This window comes from Sciurus vulgaris, assembly GCF_902686455.1.
Source record: "Sciurus vulgaris genome assembly, chromosome: 11".
In the NCBI taxonomy this organism is placed as follows: Eukaryota; Metazoa; Chordata; class Mammalia; order Rodentia; family Sciuridae; genus Sciurus; species Sciurus vulgaris.
The window spans coordinates 69505492-69523307 of NC_136472.1; the positions used below are offsets into that span (position 1 = coordinate 69505492).

General features: G+C 37.2%; 1 protein-coding gene across 8 annotated transcripts in view; it reads right to left on the reverse strand.

The window, feature by feature from the left end:
• The window catches only part of STIM1 (stromal interaction molecule 1), a 221516-nt gene that overhangs the window by 38933 nt on the left and 164767 nt on the right, over nucleotides 1–17816 (reverse strand). For all 8 annotated transcript variants that reach the window (XM_079104693.1, XM_079104690.1, XM_079104691.1 and 5 more), the window contains one exon: nucleotides 1231–1342. In XM_079104693.1, the coding sequence (XP_078960819.1) occupies nucleotides 1231–1342 (112 nt within the window). The remainder of the gene's footprint in view (nucleotides 1–1230; nucleotides 1343–17816) is intronic.

Genomic DNA, 17816 nt, shown 5'->3' on the forward strand with positions numbered 1-17816 from the left:
AGTAAAAAAAAAAAGCAGGGCATTTAGAATAAGGCAGACTTGGGCTCAAATCCTAGTTCTGTCACTTACAAGGTTGGATAAGTTATAAAATACTGGAATTCAATTTGCTCACCCACAAGATGGAATAGTAATTCCTTCCTTCCAGAATTGTGAGAACTGGAAATAATAGGTAGGAAAGACCCTATCATAAAGGGAGGTATAAACATTACTCTGGAGAGTAAAGAGAAGCAGTGAAAAGAAGGCTGCAGGAAGCAGAGGAGGTAAGCCAGCTCAGCTAGGCCTGGTCAGCAGTGTCTGGTAGCTCTGTGGCTAAAGAATGCAATGTGTGAGCATTTCAACAGCTTCACCTTCCCCTTTCCCTTGTGCTGAAACTCATAATCAGATGCACCTACATAATAAGATGAGAGATTTTATATAACCAGCACTTACCAGACAGTAAGCCCTTTAAGGGCAAGGGCAGGTTGTTGTCCTCTTTATCCCCAGCACAAGTGCTTGGCACAAAGCTGGTACCCAGTAAATAATTGTTGAATCAATAAGTAAATGGATTAATGATTAAATGACATATGGCACTAGTTTAACAAAATAAGAAGTCCAAGTAGTACTCCATCCCTCCCCACTCCCAGCTCAAGCCACAGCATGTTGTGCCTATAAAAAAGGCAAAAAGTTGTAACTCTGCCCCAGCCTCTGTACCATTTTTGTCAAAGCAAATAAATTGTATGTGGATAACCCAGGGGAGGCTAAAAGAGTCCTGAGCTCCTGGGCGATCAAAGGGCAGCAGCTGGGAAAATAAGAAAAGTAAAAAGGAACACCACAGACAAATCACACTTTTGCCCCTTACCAGTCATATATGTGACCTTGGAAAAGTTACTTAACCAGTTTCATCAGTTATATACTATAATATCCACCTTTACAGGATTTATGTAACAATCAAATGAAATTTTGTGTATAATATGTTGAGTAGAATGCCTGGCATGTACTAAGCACTCAATAACTGACAGCTATTAGTACTATTCCCAAGACTGGTAGGAATATTAAATAAGAGAATGTATGCAAAGGGCCTATCGTGTTTTATAACAAGGGCACAACAGATGTGAGAAAAGGCGTTATCCATAGACTGCCCCAAGAAGAGTAAAATCTCACTTAACCAGCCAGAACAACCTGAAGGCAGACACACTCCCAGTCAATTCCTTATGCTCTTAGGTAAGAGAAAAACAGTAGTCCCCTCCTTACCTTGGCATGGCATGGCCACTGAGCTGCAGCTTCCGGAAGGTCTCCTCATACTGAGGCAGTTCCACATACGTAATCAGCCACTGTACCACCTCATCCACAGTCCAGTTGTACACTGTGGAAAGAGAAAAGCAAATTATGACTCTAAAATGTCAAGCACTGCTTATACTTATTGTTATGGTCATATGTGACCTTAACACTTACCCCATGTTTCTGAGTTTAATATCTCTCTTGCCCATAACATCCTAAGTATGAAAGAAGTACACACTGTATGAGTCTCTTTATATGAAACCCTAAAAAGACAAATATATAGTGATAGAAAGCAGATGAATGGTTGGTTAGAGCCAGGACTAACTGGGAAAGAACACAAAGCAATGTTCTGGGATGACAGAAATATTCTGTATCTTGAATTGGTGATGATTTCACAAATGATAACATCCATCAAAATTCATCAAACTATTTAAAATAGGTATATCTTTTCTTATATGTAAATTATATCTTAATGAAGTTGATTTAAAATATTTTTAAAATTATAAATGTGACCAAGGTTTAGAACCACCCATCCATTATCCATCATTCAATAATTATCCAACTAAGCATTCACAAAGGGGCCACTTGGAACCAAGTCTCCAAGAAGTTAGTTCCCATTCCAGTGGAGGAGATCAAAAACTAAACAGCATCAGTGAAGCACAGATTCTGATAAAGAAACAGACATCGAACACAGAGGAGAAAGGAAATAACTGCCCGGGGGTTTAGGCTCAGAGAAGATGATGAATTACAATTTAGAAGACAATAAGATAGTAAGAAGCCTGTTGCAGTGGCATATGTCTGTCATCCCAGTGACTCAGGAGGCTGAGGCAGGAGGATCACAAGTTCAAAGTCAGCCTCAGCAACTTAATGAGGCCCTAGGCAACTTAGTGAGAATCTGTCTCAAAATAATAAATTAAAAGGGCTGGGGGTGTTGCTCAGTGGTTAAGTGCCCTTGGGTTCAATCCCTGGTGCCCCCCACCAAAAAAAGTTAAGAGCTCATCTGAAATATTTCTTGAATATCAGGAAAGAATGCACCTGATACAGAACGAAGGCAGGTGCAAAGAAAAATTTAACATGTCTAGAACATAAAATTATGGAATGCAGTGGCAGAAGAATGCTGAAACCATGTCATGAAGTGTCCTGAATGCCATGCTAAGAAAGCTACTAGTATTATCCTGGGATAAGCCTGCTTCAGGTTGCTCTGGACTGTTAAGAGAAGTCCAACCCTTTACAGGAAGAAAAGTATAAACCTGTCTACTTCTCCTATCTTTTATGTACTTGTTATATAACATGTTGGGCACTTTGTATCTCTTATTAAATGATGCTATTCAGAACTGTACTGTCCAAGTAATAACCAGTAGCCACAAGTGCTGATTTGAATGTAAACTTTTTAAACTTGATAAAATTAAAAATTCAGGTCCTCAACAGCACCAGCCACCCTTCAAATGCCTAATAGCTAGAAGTGACTACTGGTCCCATGTTGAACAACAGAGTACATACCATTTCCACTATTATTAAAAGTTCTATTCTATAGCTCAGGTCAAGATAACTTACTATTAGAATGTTTCAATTTCATATTTTTATTTTGAACACAATCTTAAAGTAAAAAACAAATACAATTTGGATCATCGAGATATGTAAGAGTACAGGCTCTCAACTTGACCACATAGCATTTGTGTTCATAACTGTGTTAATGCAAAACATTTATAATAGAAGATATTTTCCTGGAATTTTAGGACATAATGTGCTTTAAATCAATTATCAATATGCCTCAACTTTAGGTTTGTAACACAAAAGAACCTAGAGACCAAAACTGATGTTTTTAAACAAAATATATTTTCTTAAGTATAATTCAATTTTTCAAGATAAATGTTGCCAATAAACTATATAAACTGCCAAGAACTGTCCACAGAGAGGCTGTCATAACGTCACATGATCACCTAAAATGACTGATCTATTTGATAGGTCAAAATAGATATGGATCATTTTTGCAACCAAGCATGCACTTCCCCTGTTGGTGGCAATAGTACTCTGAATTCAAATTGGGAGAATCACCACTCCCTTGCTGTCAGCTAAATGATTCAGGTAAAACTAAATCCACTGGTAGGAGTAGAGAATGTAAACCATGTAAAGTCAATTAATACAGTCCATCCTCCTATCCAGAGTGCTCAATTCAGAAATGAGCACTTAAACCAATTTGAAGTTGAAGAAACTAAAAATCAGGGTTTTTATTTGACCAGTAGGCGACAGACTTGCTTTTCCACTCTACTGACATCTGGTATGAAATGATCCCAAACTATAATATTGATTAATATTAATATACACCATCACTTAAGATGGTACTATTCTAAGTACCTCAGATACATTAACTCATTAATCTTCACCATTACCATTCTCATTTTATCCTCATTTTAAAGATGATGAAACTGACACACAGAGAGATCATATAACTACTTTCCTGAGGTTATCCAACTAGGAATTGGTAAAGCCAAGGTTTGGACTCGGGTAGACTGGCTCCACAGTTGGTGTTCTAAGCCATTAGAACTTCTCTCTCTCCTCCCTGATGCTGCTGAAAGCCTTCATAGAGAAGCAAAGCTGAGCCAAGAGATGAATCCAGATGACATCATTTAGACCCTTAGACAGAACATGTCTATGAACAGCCATATTCATACTATTTCAATTTGGAGCAATAGTACATTTCCCCCATTTTGTTTATATCAGATTGAGAGGATTTTCTGTCATAAAAGAAGTCAATTTTTTTTTTTTTTTTTTTTTTGTGGTGCTGGGGATTTGAACCCAGGGACTTGTAATTGCGAGGCAAGCACTCTACCAACTGAGCTACATCGCCAGCCCCAAGAAGTCAATTTTAACTGAAACAAATATTGATCATTTGCAACAAGGCAAATCACATTTTAATCATACCTGGAGATAATAGCAAATCATCCCTTAATATTATAACATTGCAGTTTTTTAAATGGATAATCATAAAGAGTATTCTTTTAAAATAATTTTGATATTCATATGGTATTTAGACATAAAGAAGACAAATTAACTCCACTTTGTCAAAGGTCAATTACTATATAAAGGAATTGAAGTGGAGTAAATACACAGGAATACGTTCATACCAAATGAAGGTCAAATGAGATCATGATATTTTATACAAATCAAAGTTCACAGTAGCTCAAATGGTGAAATATGGTAGGAAGAATGAGTCATCAGGTGGCACCCAATAATACAGATATGATGAACTCAATTGAGTTGCTGCAAAAAGTTATCATTTTATTAAATTCAGAGCTTATTTTTACTTAAAGTACAAATCATTTATATTTGTATATAAATTTGATATAGCAATTTGAACTTCATTATATGTTTGTATATATTTAAATAAGCAAACAAAAATAATTTAGGTCAGCATTGTATATACAGAATAAATTGTTTTCTGTAAAAGGACTCTGTATATTCCTCAAATTTGAAAACCCTGCTGTGAGCACTAAAAAGCCAAAAACATTTTGAGGGAGAATAATGTGAGATTCATCAATCCTCCTCTTTTAGGATCCATAGCTTTACCAAAAATATGTTTTGTCAGATGCCATCTAGTTTCCCATTAAATGGTCAGGAAACACTGAAGGCTTATGAACCATGTCCTTTTCATTTTTTCTCATCCAGTATTTTTAATACAAATATTTCATATACAGTGGCATCAATAAGAAATTACAGGACTGGGGAGATAGCTCAGTTGGTAGAGTGCTTGCCTTGTAAGCACAAGGCCCTGGGTTCGATCCCCAGCACCCAAAAAAAAAAAAAAAAGAAAAAAGAAATTACCCCAAAAATAACTATCCTAAATGAGAAGTTTCAGAAATGTTTTAACTGTGGACTTTCAAACAACATTCCCTAAAAATATTCAGTTCATGTGGATGGGTAACTTCTGAAATGTTTGTCAAAAAAACTGTTATTCCTCACATAGGCATGCCTCATATGTTGTTTGTGTCAACCTAAGCTCACATAAGCTGCAAAAGTTGGAAAATTTGGACCAGTGTCTTCATTCTCCTACTTTTGCCACAGAGAAGTTCGGTATATGATACAAAACAGCCAGCCAGGAAGATATCTTGCATGAAGTAAAGTTGAAAGCAAAAATATGCCATTTCAATGTCCTCAAGAAGATGCTGGAGCTCAGGAAGAAAGTTCTGATGCTGAGTTGACTTTGGAGATAGATTAGATTAACATGCAGAGGTACAGGAGTTGAGACAGGAAAGGTGGTAGAGGGAGGAAATGAGGCAGCTATAGTAGCTCAATGACTGCATCTTAGAAGAAAATAGGCTGGAGGCTTAGGTAAAGGGTGTTCAGTCATTACTTGGCTAAATTTCTAGTTCCCAGACTAGATTTACATTGGAAGGAAAAGAAAAACTGATTTCTAAGATATATGGTCAAATCCCAGGGTTGTAATTGCTTTGAGGAAAGAATACATTATTATTCCTGAAAACGAAAATATATCCTCACACATTACAAATATGATCATTTACTATAGTCTGGAGTATTAGGTAATGAAGGCATTCAAGAGTGACACACATATACAAGGCAGACAAGTGCTAGCTTGTTAAGTACAGAGAACAGCATACTCCCACCAATGCTGCCAATGGAGTTCGCTTCATCCAGCACAAAGAGGCCTCTCTGCTTGGCATGTAGAGTGGAAAAAAAGGCCACTTTTTTGTTGTTGTTAGAAAGGCCTGAGGCCAGCGGTGCTTCAAGGGCCTTTTGTCTCCTGGGAGGATGCCTTAATACAAGCGTAGGCATAGACTCTCAGCATGTAGAAACTACTCTATCAGCACCCTACACAGCAGGAGACATTCTAGACCACAGCTTCTCAGCCTCTGCACCAATGGCACTTTGAATGAGATAATCTTTGTTGTGGGGGTTGTGGGGAATATTTAAAACAGCTCTGGTATATACCCACTGGATGCCAGTAACATACTGCCTGTTGAGAAAATCATAAATATTGCTCCAAATATTGCTGAATGTCCTCATGGAGGCAAAATACCCGCAGCTGAGAACCACTGCTCTAAACATTGCATTGAGGGAAAAGGTCTCAAAGGAGGTCACTGTATTCTAGTGAGGATGAACTGTAACTAATCAGTCTCTATATAGTTAAGCTGTTGGAGAAAATGATCATGGCTTCACCAAGTCAAGCCAAACCTCAAGGCAGTTTTTATTTATTTGTTCTTAGTTCCATATATCATTCTGTTACCTTGGCAGCAAGAAGCCCTATCTAAGTAGGGTTTGGCAGCATGGTGTCATACACCCAAAGGCACTGTAGTCTGAATAAAATGAGCCTTGATGAGCTGTAAGCTGTATAACACCTGTATCTCAGATACCAACTATGAGTCTCAACATGATCTCACTCAATAGTCCAGTTAAGACATCAGGACCTCTTGTCTCAAGATTCAAGTACCTAAAAGGTAAAAGTCTTATTCTTCTTTCTCATTTAAAAAGAAAAAAAAAAAAAAAAATGGAAAGAATCCATAGGCCAAAGTGAAGAAAAAGGCAACAGCAAGTGCAGAAAACTCATTATCAGAAAGGAGGCTATAGACTGGAAAGGAGGGTTTATAGCAAAGTGCAGATACAGGTTCCAGATGACTCCCATGTCCAAATCCCAGGAGAACTTTCAAGCAAGACAGTATCCTAAAGTTATAAGTCTCCGGGAGCCTGTCATATGGTCCCAGACTACATTTTGGATAAGATGAGGAACAATGCTACATAGAACCAAAGAAGGTCAATCTCTGAAATTTCCGTGATAGTCCTCGAAAAAGAGGTGCAGAGAGAGAGAGAGAGAGAGAGAGAGAGAGAGAGAGAGAGAGATGCATAATGCCAGACTCAGACCCACTGGCACACATCTGTAATTCCAGCTACTCAGGAGGCTGAGGCAGGAGGATTAAAAGTTCAAGGCCAGCCTGAGCAACTTAGTGAGACCCTATCTCAAAATAAAAAATTAAAAGGGTTGGGAATATAACTCTCTGGTAGAGCAGTCCCAGGTTCAACTTCTAGTGGCAAAAAAAAAAAAAAAAGAGAGAGACGCACAAGGTTAACCATGTGGTATCCAATCTTATTAATGATATAATCTATCAGTAAAAAGAACTTTGAGCACAAGCTGCCATTTATAAATTAGATTCACGTACTAACAGATATATTGTAAAACATAAAATTTTAAAATGACATAAAACATGTAAACACAAGCTCTAGAATATTCGTCAAATGTATTTATGAATGCAATATGTGGGTTCTGGATCACCTATTGTACATTCTCTTGGTATTTATATTTTCTCACCAACAGTATCGCTCACTCCCACGGAACTTCTATGGAAGTAATGGAACAGGTATAAAAAAATTAAAAAGCATTTATCTTATGCACATCAGCAGAGAACCCCATACACTAATCAATTAACTGCTCCAACAGTAAAGCTATATCCTAGCCTTCATGTTATGTTTCATAGGTAGGAAGGAGTCTTTTCCATTTGAGAAAGATTTTTATGTAAAATGAATAAAAACCTCTTGTTTTACTCTGAGGTAACCACAAAAAAAATAGTTAGTACAGATCACCAAATTCCTGGGCACTTCAGAACACTGGATTTTTATTATAGAATGTATTAGGAAAAGCACTGAATTTGAAGTTGGAAGATCTTGATAGTCATCCTGTCATTCAACGAACATTTATTTTGTACTAATTCCATCATGGGCATGGGGAATGAAGCAGTGATCAGGGAGAGACTGCTACCCCCATGTTGCTTACAATCTAGCAATACCTATCTCCCAGAGTTGTTGAATAAGTAAGTTCATGAAAATGAGTTTGAAGATGCCTAAACTCAATAGTTAATTATTTTTTCATATTGCATTCATTTGAAAAGGGGTAGATGTTAAGGATTGGTCAGAATCTTCATAAATAAAAGATGCAGGTCTACCAAAGAAAGAAACATGAGCAAAGACACAGAACTATAAAGTGTGGATCATATTCAGAGAACACTGACTCCAGTTTGGGACAAGTATGGGAATGAGGAGCATTAGATATTGCTAAGGCTAAATGATTAAGGGTCCTTGAAAGCAGGTGGTCTCAAACTCCAAAATAATTTATCCATTGGGAGGAAAAGCATTTATTAAGCACTTACTACTTGCTTCGTACCATTCTAAGAGCTAGAGACGGAACACCATACAAAACAGAGTCATAGATCCCATGGTGCTTATATTCTGGCAGCAAGAAACTAGGTAAAATACTGTGAATACAATGTCAGGGGGTAGTAAGTACAATGAAGAAAAATTAAGCAGCAAGAGGGTAAAAGTAGAAAATAAAATGAATTTAAGCAGAAAATGAAATGAAGGCATGAGCCATATGGATACCTTGATTAAGGACACACCAGCAGAATGAAAAGTATTACTCTATAGCACCTGAGCTACACTGATACCTGCAGATATGTACCAAGGCAGACACCAGGCCTTAGCCAGTCCTTTCACTTCCAGGGAAAGAATAAGTAATGAGAAATGGGCTCCTGAATCATGTTCTCTTTCCAGTAATGGACTTGTGATGCCTCCAGATGAAGCCCTCATCTACTTCTGTGACTTCAAAACCACATTCCAAGAGAACTGTTTCTGTCAGGAATGTTGCCAGTACTATTTTTGGGTCTCTTTCATATAATTATCAGTTAATTAGTTGGTCAGCCATTTGGTTACCTACTCAAATATGGCATAGTAGTTAACATTATGGACTTTGGAGATATATAGAATATGCTATATTCATTATTTAAGTATATGAACATATCGTATGTTTCTTTAGTTATATACAATATACACATATTTGTGACTTTAAAAAACTATTCATTTTCTAACTCATTTAGTTGTATGTTTAGATATTTTTCACAATTTTATAATTTTTTTAAGTTTTGATTTTTTCCATATATTTATTGATGCATTATAGCTGCATCAATAATAATAACAGTAATGGAATTAGTTGTTTTATATTTGTACATGCATATAATATAACAATATAATTTGGCCAATGTCATTTCCCAGTATAGCTTTTTTTTTTTTTAAGTTCTCCTTGGTCTTTCTGCTTTCCTTTTTAATTTTTATTAAATAAAAATTCACATCATTAAAAATAAAAAAGAATGTGGGATTTGAAACCCATTGCTTTAGGATCTTCCACTTACTAAATATGAGACCATGAGTAAGTTACTACTCTGCCTCATTTTTGTTACCTATAAAATGGTCATAAGCAGAGTTCTTACAAGGGTGTAGAGAAGATATGAGAAGCTCCTAGCATAAATTAAATGCTAAAGAATACTAGCTATCATTTCCAGGAGTGCTGGCACAGGCCTATAATCCCAGCAGCCGGAGGCAGGAGGATCACAAGTTTGAAGCCATCCTCAGTAACTTAGCAAGATCCTAAGTAACTTCATTAAAAAATAAAAAGGGGTAGGGATATGTCTCAATAGTTAAGCATCCCTTGGTTCAATCCCTGGAACCAAAAAATATGAATATATTAGCTATTATTATTATACCATTCATTCATTCATTAACCAAGCTTTTATTGGCTTTTGTTCTAGAAGGTTCTGGATGAGTTAACAGCAGAGATTAATCTGAATATTTCCAACTTTAAGAGGTCTCTTCTAGAGAGGGAGTTATATGAAGAAATGCATATAATAATGTGATAAGTACTAGATCAGAGAGAGAGAGATTAAGTGATGTAGAGGCACAAAGAAAGTGGTGACAAGCTGACAGCAAGTCAGAAAAGGCATCTCAAAACCTGGCTTCTCATTTGGGTACTCTGGATAAGAGCACTCCAAGGCTGCTACACAATCCTCCCACAGAGGCTCTTCCTAAAGATAGTCTGTAGCCTAGAAGAGTGGTTTGTCTCTCTGAGTAGTTTCCTTCAAGCTCTCACTGGAAGCTTGTCATCTTAGTTTTCTAATATGACATCAGTATTAGGCTCTGAACTCTCACTGTAAAAATAATCTGGGCCTTGGGCCTAGACCCACTAGGCTACTGGGCAATAATGCGGTCTCCCAGGGCCCACCAGGCCATGCTATTAAAGATCATCTGTAGAGTAGCAACTAGGCTAGGAGAAAGATTAGAGAGAGATTGGCCACAGGCTACAGAGCAGTAAAAAACCTACAAGGAGCTTTGGAATGTTGAATGGCCAAAACAACTTTAAGACCACTTTTTGTGCTTTAGGAGTCTTGTTAAGGAAGTCAGGTACTAAGTCAACATGATGAAGATTTGGGCCTACTTTTTCTTCTATAAGGCAAAGGGTCTCTGTTTTAGTGCCTGAGTCTTTGATCCACTTTGAGTTGATTTTTGTGCAGGGTGAAAGATAGAGGTTTAATTTCATTTTGCTGCATATGGATTTCCAGTTTTCCCAGCACTATTTGCTGGACAGGCTATCTTTTCTCCTATGTATATTTTTGGCACCTTTGTCTAGTATGAGATAACTGTATTTATGTGGGTTTGTCTCTGTGTCTTCTATTTTGTACCAGTGGTCTACATGTCTATTTTGGTGCCAATACCATGCCATTTTTTTTACTACTGCTCTGTAGTATAGTTCAAGGTCTGGTAGTGTGATGCCTTCTGCTTCACTCTTCTTGCTAAGGACTGCCTTGGCTATTCTAGGTCTCTTACTTTTCCAAATGAATTTCATGATTGATTTTTCTATTTGTATGAAGAATGTCATTGAGATTTTAATAGGAAATGCATTGAATCTGTATAACACTTTTAGTAGTATGGCCATTTTGACTATTAATTCTGCCTATCAGGAGCATGGGAGATTTTTCCATCTTCTAAGGTCTTCTTCAATTTCTTTCTTTAGTGTTCTATAGTTTCCACTGTAGAAGTCTTTCACCTCTTTTGTAAGATTGATTCCCAAGTATTATTATTGAGGCTATTGTAAAAGAGGTAGTTTTCCTAATTTCTCTTGCAGTGGATTTGTCGCTTATGTATAGAAATGCTTTTCATTTATGGGTACTGCTACTTTGCTGAATTCATTAATGAGTTCTAGAAGTTTTCTGGTGGAATTTCTTGGATCTTCTAAATATAGAATCATGTTATCAGCAAACAGTGATAGTTTGAGTTCTTCTTCTCCTATTCATATTCCTTTAATTTCTTTTGTCTGATTGCTCTGGGTAGGGTTTCAAGGACAATGTTGAATAGAAGTAGTGAAAGGGAGCATCCCTGTCTTGTTCCAGTTTTTAGAGGAAATGTTTTCAATTTTTCTCCATTTAGAATGATGTTGGTCATGGGCTTGGCATAGATAGCTTTTACAATGTTTAGGTATGTTCCTACTATCCCTATTTTTTCTAGTGTTTTGAACATAAAGAGGTGCTGTATTTTACAGCCACATCAATGTTCATAGCTGCTCAATTCACAATAGCCAGACTGTGGAACCAACCTAGATGCCCTTCAATTGATGAGTGGATAAAGAAACTGTGGTATATATATACAATGGAATATTACTCAGCCATAAAGAATGATAAAATTATGACATTTGCAGGCAAATGGATGAAATTGGAGAATATCATGCTAAGTGAGATAGGCCGATCTCAAAAAGCCAAAGGACGAATGATATCGCTGATAAGTGGAGGATGACACATAATGGGGGGGAGGGAAGGGTTAGAGTTAGGGTTAGGGAGGGGGGCAAGTATGGAGGAAGGAACTACTGTATAGAGGGTAAAGAGGGGTGGGAGGGGTGGGGGAAGGGAAAAATAACAGAATGAATCAAACAACATTGCTCTATGTAAATTTATGATTACACAAATGGTATGCCTTTACGCCATGTACAAACAGAGAAACAACATGTATCCCATTTGTTTACAATAAAAAAAAAAAAGAGGTGCTGTATTTTATCAAATGCTTTCTCTGCATCTACTGAGATAATCATATTATGTTTATTGATTTCCATATGTTGAACCAACCTTGCATTCCAGGGATGAACCTCACTTAATTGTGGTGCACTATCTTTTTAATATGTTTTTGTCAGGATTTTATTGAGAATTTTTTCATCTATGTCCATGAGGGATATTGGTCTTAACTTTTCTTTCCTTGATATGTCTTTGTCTGATTTTGATATAAGGGTGATAAAAGTCTCACAAAATGAGTTTGGAAGGGTTCCCTCCTTTTCTATTTCATGGAATAATTTAAGGAGTATTTGTGTTAATTCTTCTTTAAAGGTCTTATAGAACTCAGCTGAGAATCTGTCTGGTCCTGGGCATTTCTTGGTTGGTAGGCTTTTGATGGCATCTTCTATTTCATTACTTGAAGTTGATCTGTTTAAATTGTGTTTGTCCTCCTGCATCAGTTTGGGTAGATCAAATGTCTCTAGAAATCGGCTGATGTCTTCAAGTTTGTCTATTTTATTTGAATATAAATTCTCAAAATAGTTTCTAATTATCTTCTATATTAGAGTAGTATCTGTTGTGATATTTCCTTTTTAATCATGAATTTTAGTATTTGAGTTTTCTCTCTCTTTTTCTTTGTATTGTGGTAAGAGTTTATCAATTTTATTTATTTTTTCAAAGAACCTACTTTTTGTTTTCTCAACTTTTTGAATTGTTTCTTTTGTTTCAATTTCATTGATTTCAGCTCTGATTTTAATTATTTCCTGTCTTCTGCTGTTTCTGGTGTTGATTTGTTCTTTTTTGAGATGTAATGTTAGGTCATTTATTTATTGACTTTTTATTCTTTTAATGTAGGAGCTCAGTGCAATTAACTTTCCTCTTAGCACTGCATTCATAGTGTCCCAGAGATTTTGATATGTTTTATCAGTGTTCTCATTTACCTCTAAGTATTTTTTTTTATTTCCTCCTTGATTTCTTCTTTTATCCATTCATCATTCAGTAGCATTCTATTGAGTCTCCAGGGGTTGGAGTAGCTTCTATTTTTTTATTTTATCACTGATTTCTAGTTTCATTCCATTATGATCTGACAGAATGCAGGGTAGGATTTCTAGTTTTTTGTATTTGCTGAGAGTTACTTTGTGGCATAACATATGATCTATTTTCCAGAAGGCTCCATGTGCTGCTGAGAAGAAAGTGTATTTACTCAATGATGGATGAAATACTCTATATTATTATATCTGTTAAGTCTAAATCATTGATTGTATTATTTAATTCTATAGTTTTGTTTGGAAGATCTAGCCAGTGGTGAGAGGTATGTTAAAGTCACCCAGTATTATTGTGTTGTGGTCTATTTGATTCTTGAAATTGAGAAGGGTATGTTTGATGTACACAGATGTTGCGTTTACAATTGTTCTACGTCTTGTGGGTGTATGATTCCCTTAAGCAGTAACAAATGTCCTTCTTTATCCCTTCTGACTAACTTTGGTTTGAAGTCCACTTTGTCTAATGTGAGCATGGAAACCCCTGCTTGTTTATGCAGTCCACGTGAGTGGTATGGTTTTTCCCAACTTACGCCTTCAGTCTATGGATGTCTTTTCCTAGGAGGTAAGTCTCTTAAAGCATACCGTTGGGTCTTTTTCTTAAATCCAACCTGCCAGTCTATGTCTTTTTTTTTTTTTTTTTTTTTGCGGTACTGGGGATTGAACCCAGGGCCTTGTGCTTGCCTTGCAAGCACAACTGAGCTATATCCCCAGCCCAGTCTATGTCTTCCGATTGATGGGTTTAGGCTATTAATATTCAGGGTTATTACTGAGATATGATTTGTATTCCCATTTTGGTTTATTTTTAGTTTTTAAGTTGACTTAGTTTCTCCTTTATTTGACCTTTCCTTTAGTGCAGTTCCTCCTTTTGCTGGTTTTCATTTTTTTCATTTTTCATTTCCTCTTCATGGAATATTTTTCTGAGAATGTTCTGTAATGCAGGCTTTCTAGTTGTGAATTCTTTTAATTTTTGTTTATCATGGAAGGTTTGTAGTTCATCTTCAAATCCAAAGCTTAATTTTGCTGGATATAAAATTCTCAGTTGGCATCCTTTTTCTTTCAGAGCTTGATATATGTTATTCCAGGACCTCCTGGCATTGAGGGTTTAGGTTGAGAAATCAGCTGAGACCCAAATAAGTTTCCCCCTATGTAAATCTGATTTTTTTTTTATCTCACAACCTTTATAATTCTATCCTTATCCTGTATATTAGTCATTCTCATTATAATGTGCCTTGGTGTGGGTCTGCTGTAATTTTGTACATTTGGGGTCCTGTAAGCCTCTTATAATTGATTTTCCATTTCATTCTTTAGATTTGGGAAGTTTTCCAATATTGCATCATTGAAAAGACTGTACATTCCTTTGATTTATAGCTCCATGCCTTCATCTATTCAGATAAATCTTAACTTTAGTCTTTTCATGTTATCCCATATTTCTTGGAAATTCTGTTCATGGTTTCTTAGCATCTTCTCTGTGAGGTCAGCTTTATTTTCAAGAGTATATATTTTGTCTTCATGGTCTGAGGTTCTGTATTCCAAGTGGTCTAGTCTGTTGGTGATACTTCCCATTGAATTTTTAATTTGGTTTATTGTTTCCTTCATATTGAGGATTCCTTTTTATAATCTCTGCCTCTTTATTGAAGTGATCTTTCACTTCCTCTATTTTCTCTCCAATACCATCCTTTATTTCAAAGATCAATCTGTATATTTTCTAAACTCCATCTCTGACATTTCTTCGACTGTTTTGTCTATGGATTCTATTGTTGGAACATCTTGGTTTGTTTGAGGTACTTTGTTCCCTTGTTTTTTTGTTTTTGTTTTTGTTTGTTTGTTTGTTTGTTTGTTTGTTTTGTGGTGCTGGGGATCGAACCCAGGGCCTTGTGCTTGCAACCCTTGTTTTTTTGTGTTGTTTGTGTGTCTTCTCATCTAGTGGTATGGAGCTGAGGCAGTACAGATACTACCCTATAGTCTTATAATGTCCCTGAAGTCTTCCAGTACCTCACCTTTAAGGGGGAGACTAATATTAACAGCACCCAGTGCAAACGATATACCACCTTAAACCAAATGGCTCCTATTAAGGCATTTACAGTTTTGTCAGGATAGACAGAAATGAAGTGCTCAATTACTGTCTACAATGTAAACAGTAAGTTTGCTAAAAGGGTTTACCATTTCAAATGCTGGACAATGAGGGAACAGAAGTAGTGTAAGATATGATGTTTATGAGGGAGAGGGAGAGTAGAGGTAAAAATTTTTAGTAAGAGCAAGGGAGGAATTAATAGAGGTTGGCTGCTAGTATAAGAGAAGTGAGAAAGAGAATCCAGGGAGACAGGTAGGTGAGAGAAAAAATTATGTACAGATTTTTTTTAAAGTAAAAATATAGGAATATACAACAAAACTCTCATGTACTATTCAAACATCCCATTCCTCAATAAATTGATGAATGAAAAATATTTGGATTCAAAGTTGGTAGAGGTGTAAAACAGAGGGTAGAGGGTTTTTTTTGTTTTTTGTTTTTGTTTTTGTTTTTTTTGCAGTGCTGGGGATCAAACCCAGGACCAACTGAGCTATCTCCCCAGCCCAAAACAGAGGGTAGAAAAAAAAAATAGAGGAAAAGTCTCAATGGAAAATTGAATGATTACTTCCACTGGCTTTCAAAAATGCTGCTTCCCTTCTCCACCAATAGGTGGGGTTGTCTTAAGTTTAATGTTAGTTCTAGTTCAGTAGGTGCCAGACCAGTTGGGTGGGTGAGCCCATAGCAAGATGCCCTCAAACCCTCTTCCAGTCTTCCCACCTGTTGTAGCTGGTCCCTTCTGTCCCTGCACACTTCAGGCCTAACCAAGCTGGAGAGAGCCCAGTTTTCTCCAGTTTCTTCAACCTGTGCTCCGCCCCTCAACCGCAGAACTGCCCCTGGTCTCTGGCTTTCCACACGTTTGCAATCTGATAGACCTAGGTTTCAGCTTCCCCAGGCCCATCTTGCTGCAGTCCCAAGATCTCAGTGCCCTTTCAACTTGCAGAGAGACCTCCAGGGATGCACTCACACAAAGGAGCAACCCTGCAAAGAGGCAGCCAGATGGCAGCCACTACCACACTGAGCAGAATGACCTCAGGTGCAACCAGGCCTGCAGGTACCCCAATATATCTCTAGGCCCTGGCCTGAGTCCCCAGACACAGGTGGCCGCACTCCAAGATGGCAGCAGTCAGGACAGCAAACCTGCAGGTCCTGGCTGTTGTCCCAAAATGGTGGCAGCCACATGTAACCAAACCTGTGGTTACTACCGGCAACAAGTGATCCACTGGCAGTCTTTAGGCTTATGTCAGACAATTGGCAGGTGGACGATGGACAGTGGGAATGGGTAGATGAAAGGTGGGCAATGGGCAGGCAAGAGGCAGGTAAAAGGGCAAATGGCGGATGAAAGGTGGCAGTCAGTGAGCAATCCACACTCAAAAAGCAGGCAATATGCTGGCAGATGGTGGATGATCGAGGTGGACAAATGGGGTAAACAGCAGGGGATCCATGGGCATCGAGCACTGCCTCACAGAGAACTAGTATTCCTCTGCTTGACTCCTGAGACAAGGAATACAGCCTCCCGCTACTCCACCATCTTGGATCTCTCTACAGATTCTTTATTTTAAGATAGTTTCATTATGTTGCCCAGACTGGTCTTGATCTCATGAGCTCAAGTGACCCTCCCACCTCAGCCTCCTGAGTAGCTGGGATCACACGTGTGCCACCATGGCTGGCTTTTCATTTTCATATATACTTTTTTTTTTTTTTGTATCAGGGATTGAACCCAAGGATATTTCATCACTAAGTTACATCCCCAGTCAGTGATAGCTTTTAATTTTTGGAGACATGGTCTTTAGGGTCTTACTAGTTACTGAAGCTGACCTTGAACTTATGATCCTCCTGCTTCAGCCTCCAGTGGTAGAGATGACAGGCACCAAACTCATATGCAGAAATTTTAATCAATAATTTACTTATAATCTCATAACAATTTATAATTTGCAATATTATTTTTAGGAGACAATTATTTTAATAACAGCAAAACATTAATTAGGTACTTATTATACACCAGGTGATCATAACACATTTCTGAGGTACTAATTCACAGATAAAAAAAACTAAACATGGAGAGCATAGTAATTTATGCAATATTCTTTTAAAGATATACAGTATATAGTTTCCACATATTCACACATATTTTTAAATGAGATAATAACAACAACTGATGAAACTTTTTACCATTCTGGAAATATCTTAGGGAAATTACAGTGAAATATTTTTGTCTTAGTTTTTTTTTTTTTTCATGTATTCCTTCAATGCTTCTGAATATTTCTTTTTCTATACAGAAGAAAATACATTAAAAATCTTTAAAGGTTTATTGAATAGTCTGTTTTCCACCCCCAGACTTTTAATACTGTGGCAGGCAAAACCGGGGCCCAGGGTTACTCCACGTGCATCTAAAGATGGCGACTGGCAGAGAGCTAACTGCGTCCTGATTATGCCTGGAGAGAGGCAGGAAGCGTTTACAATTGGCTGTATGATAATCAGTTTAGCCACCTAGCGCGTGGACAGATATACTTTACATGTATGCTCCAGCGAGTGATCGCTTGACCTTTAACAGGATTGGATGGACATATCTGGTTACAATTG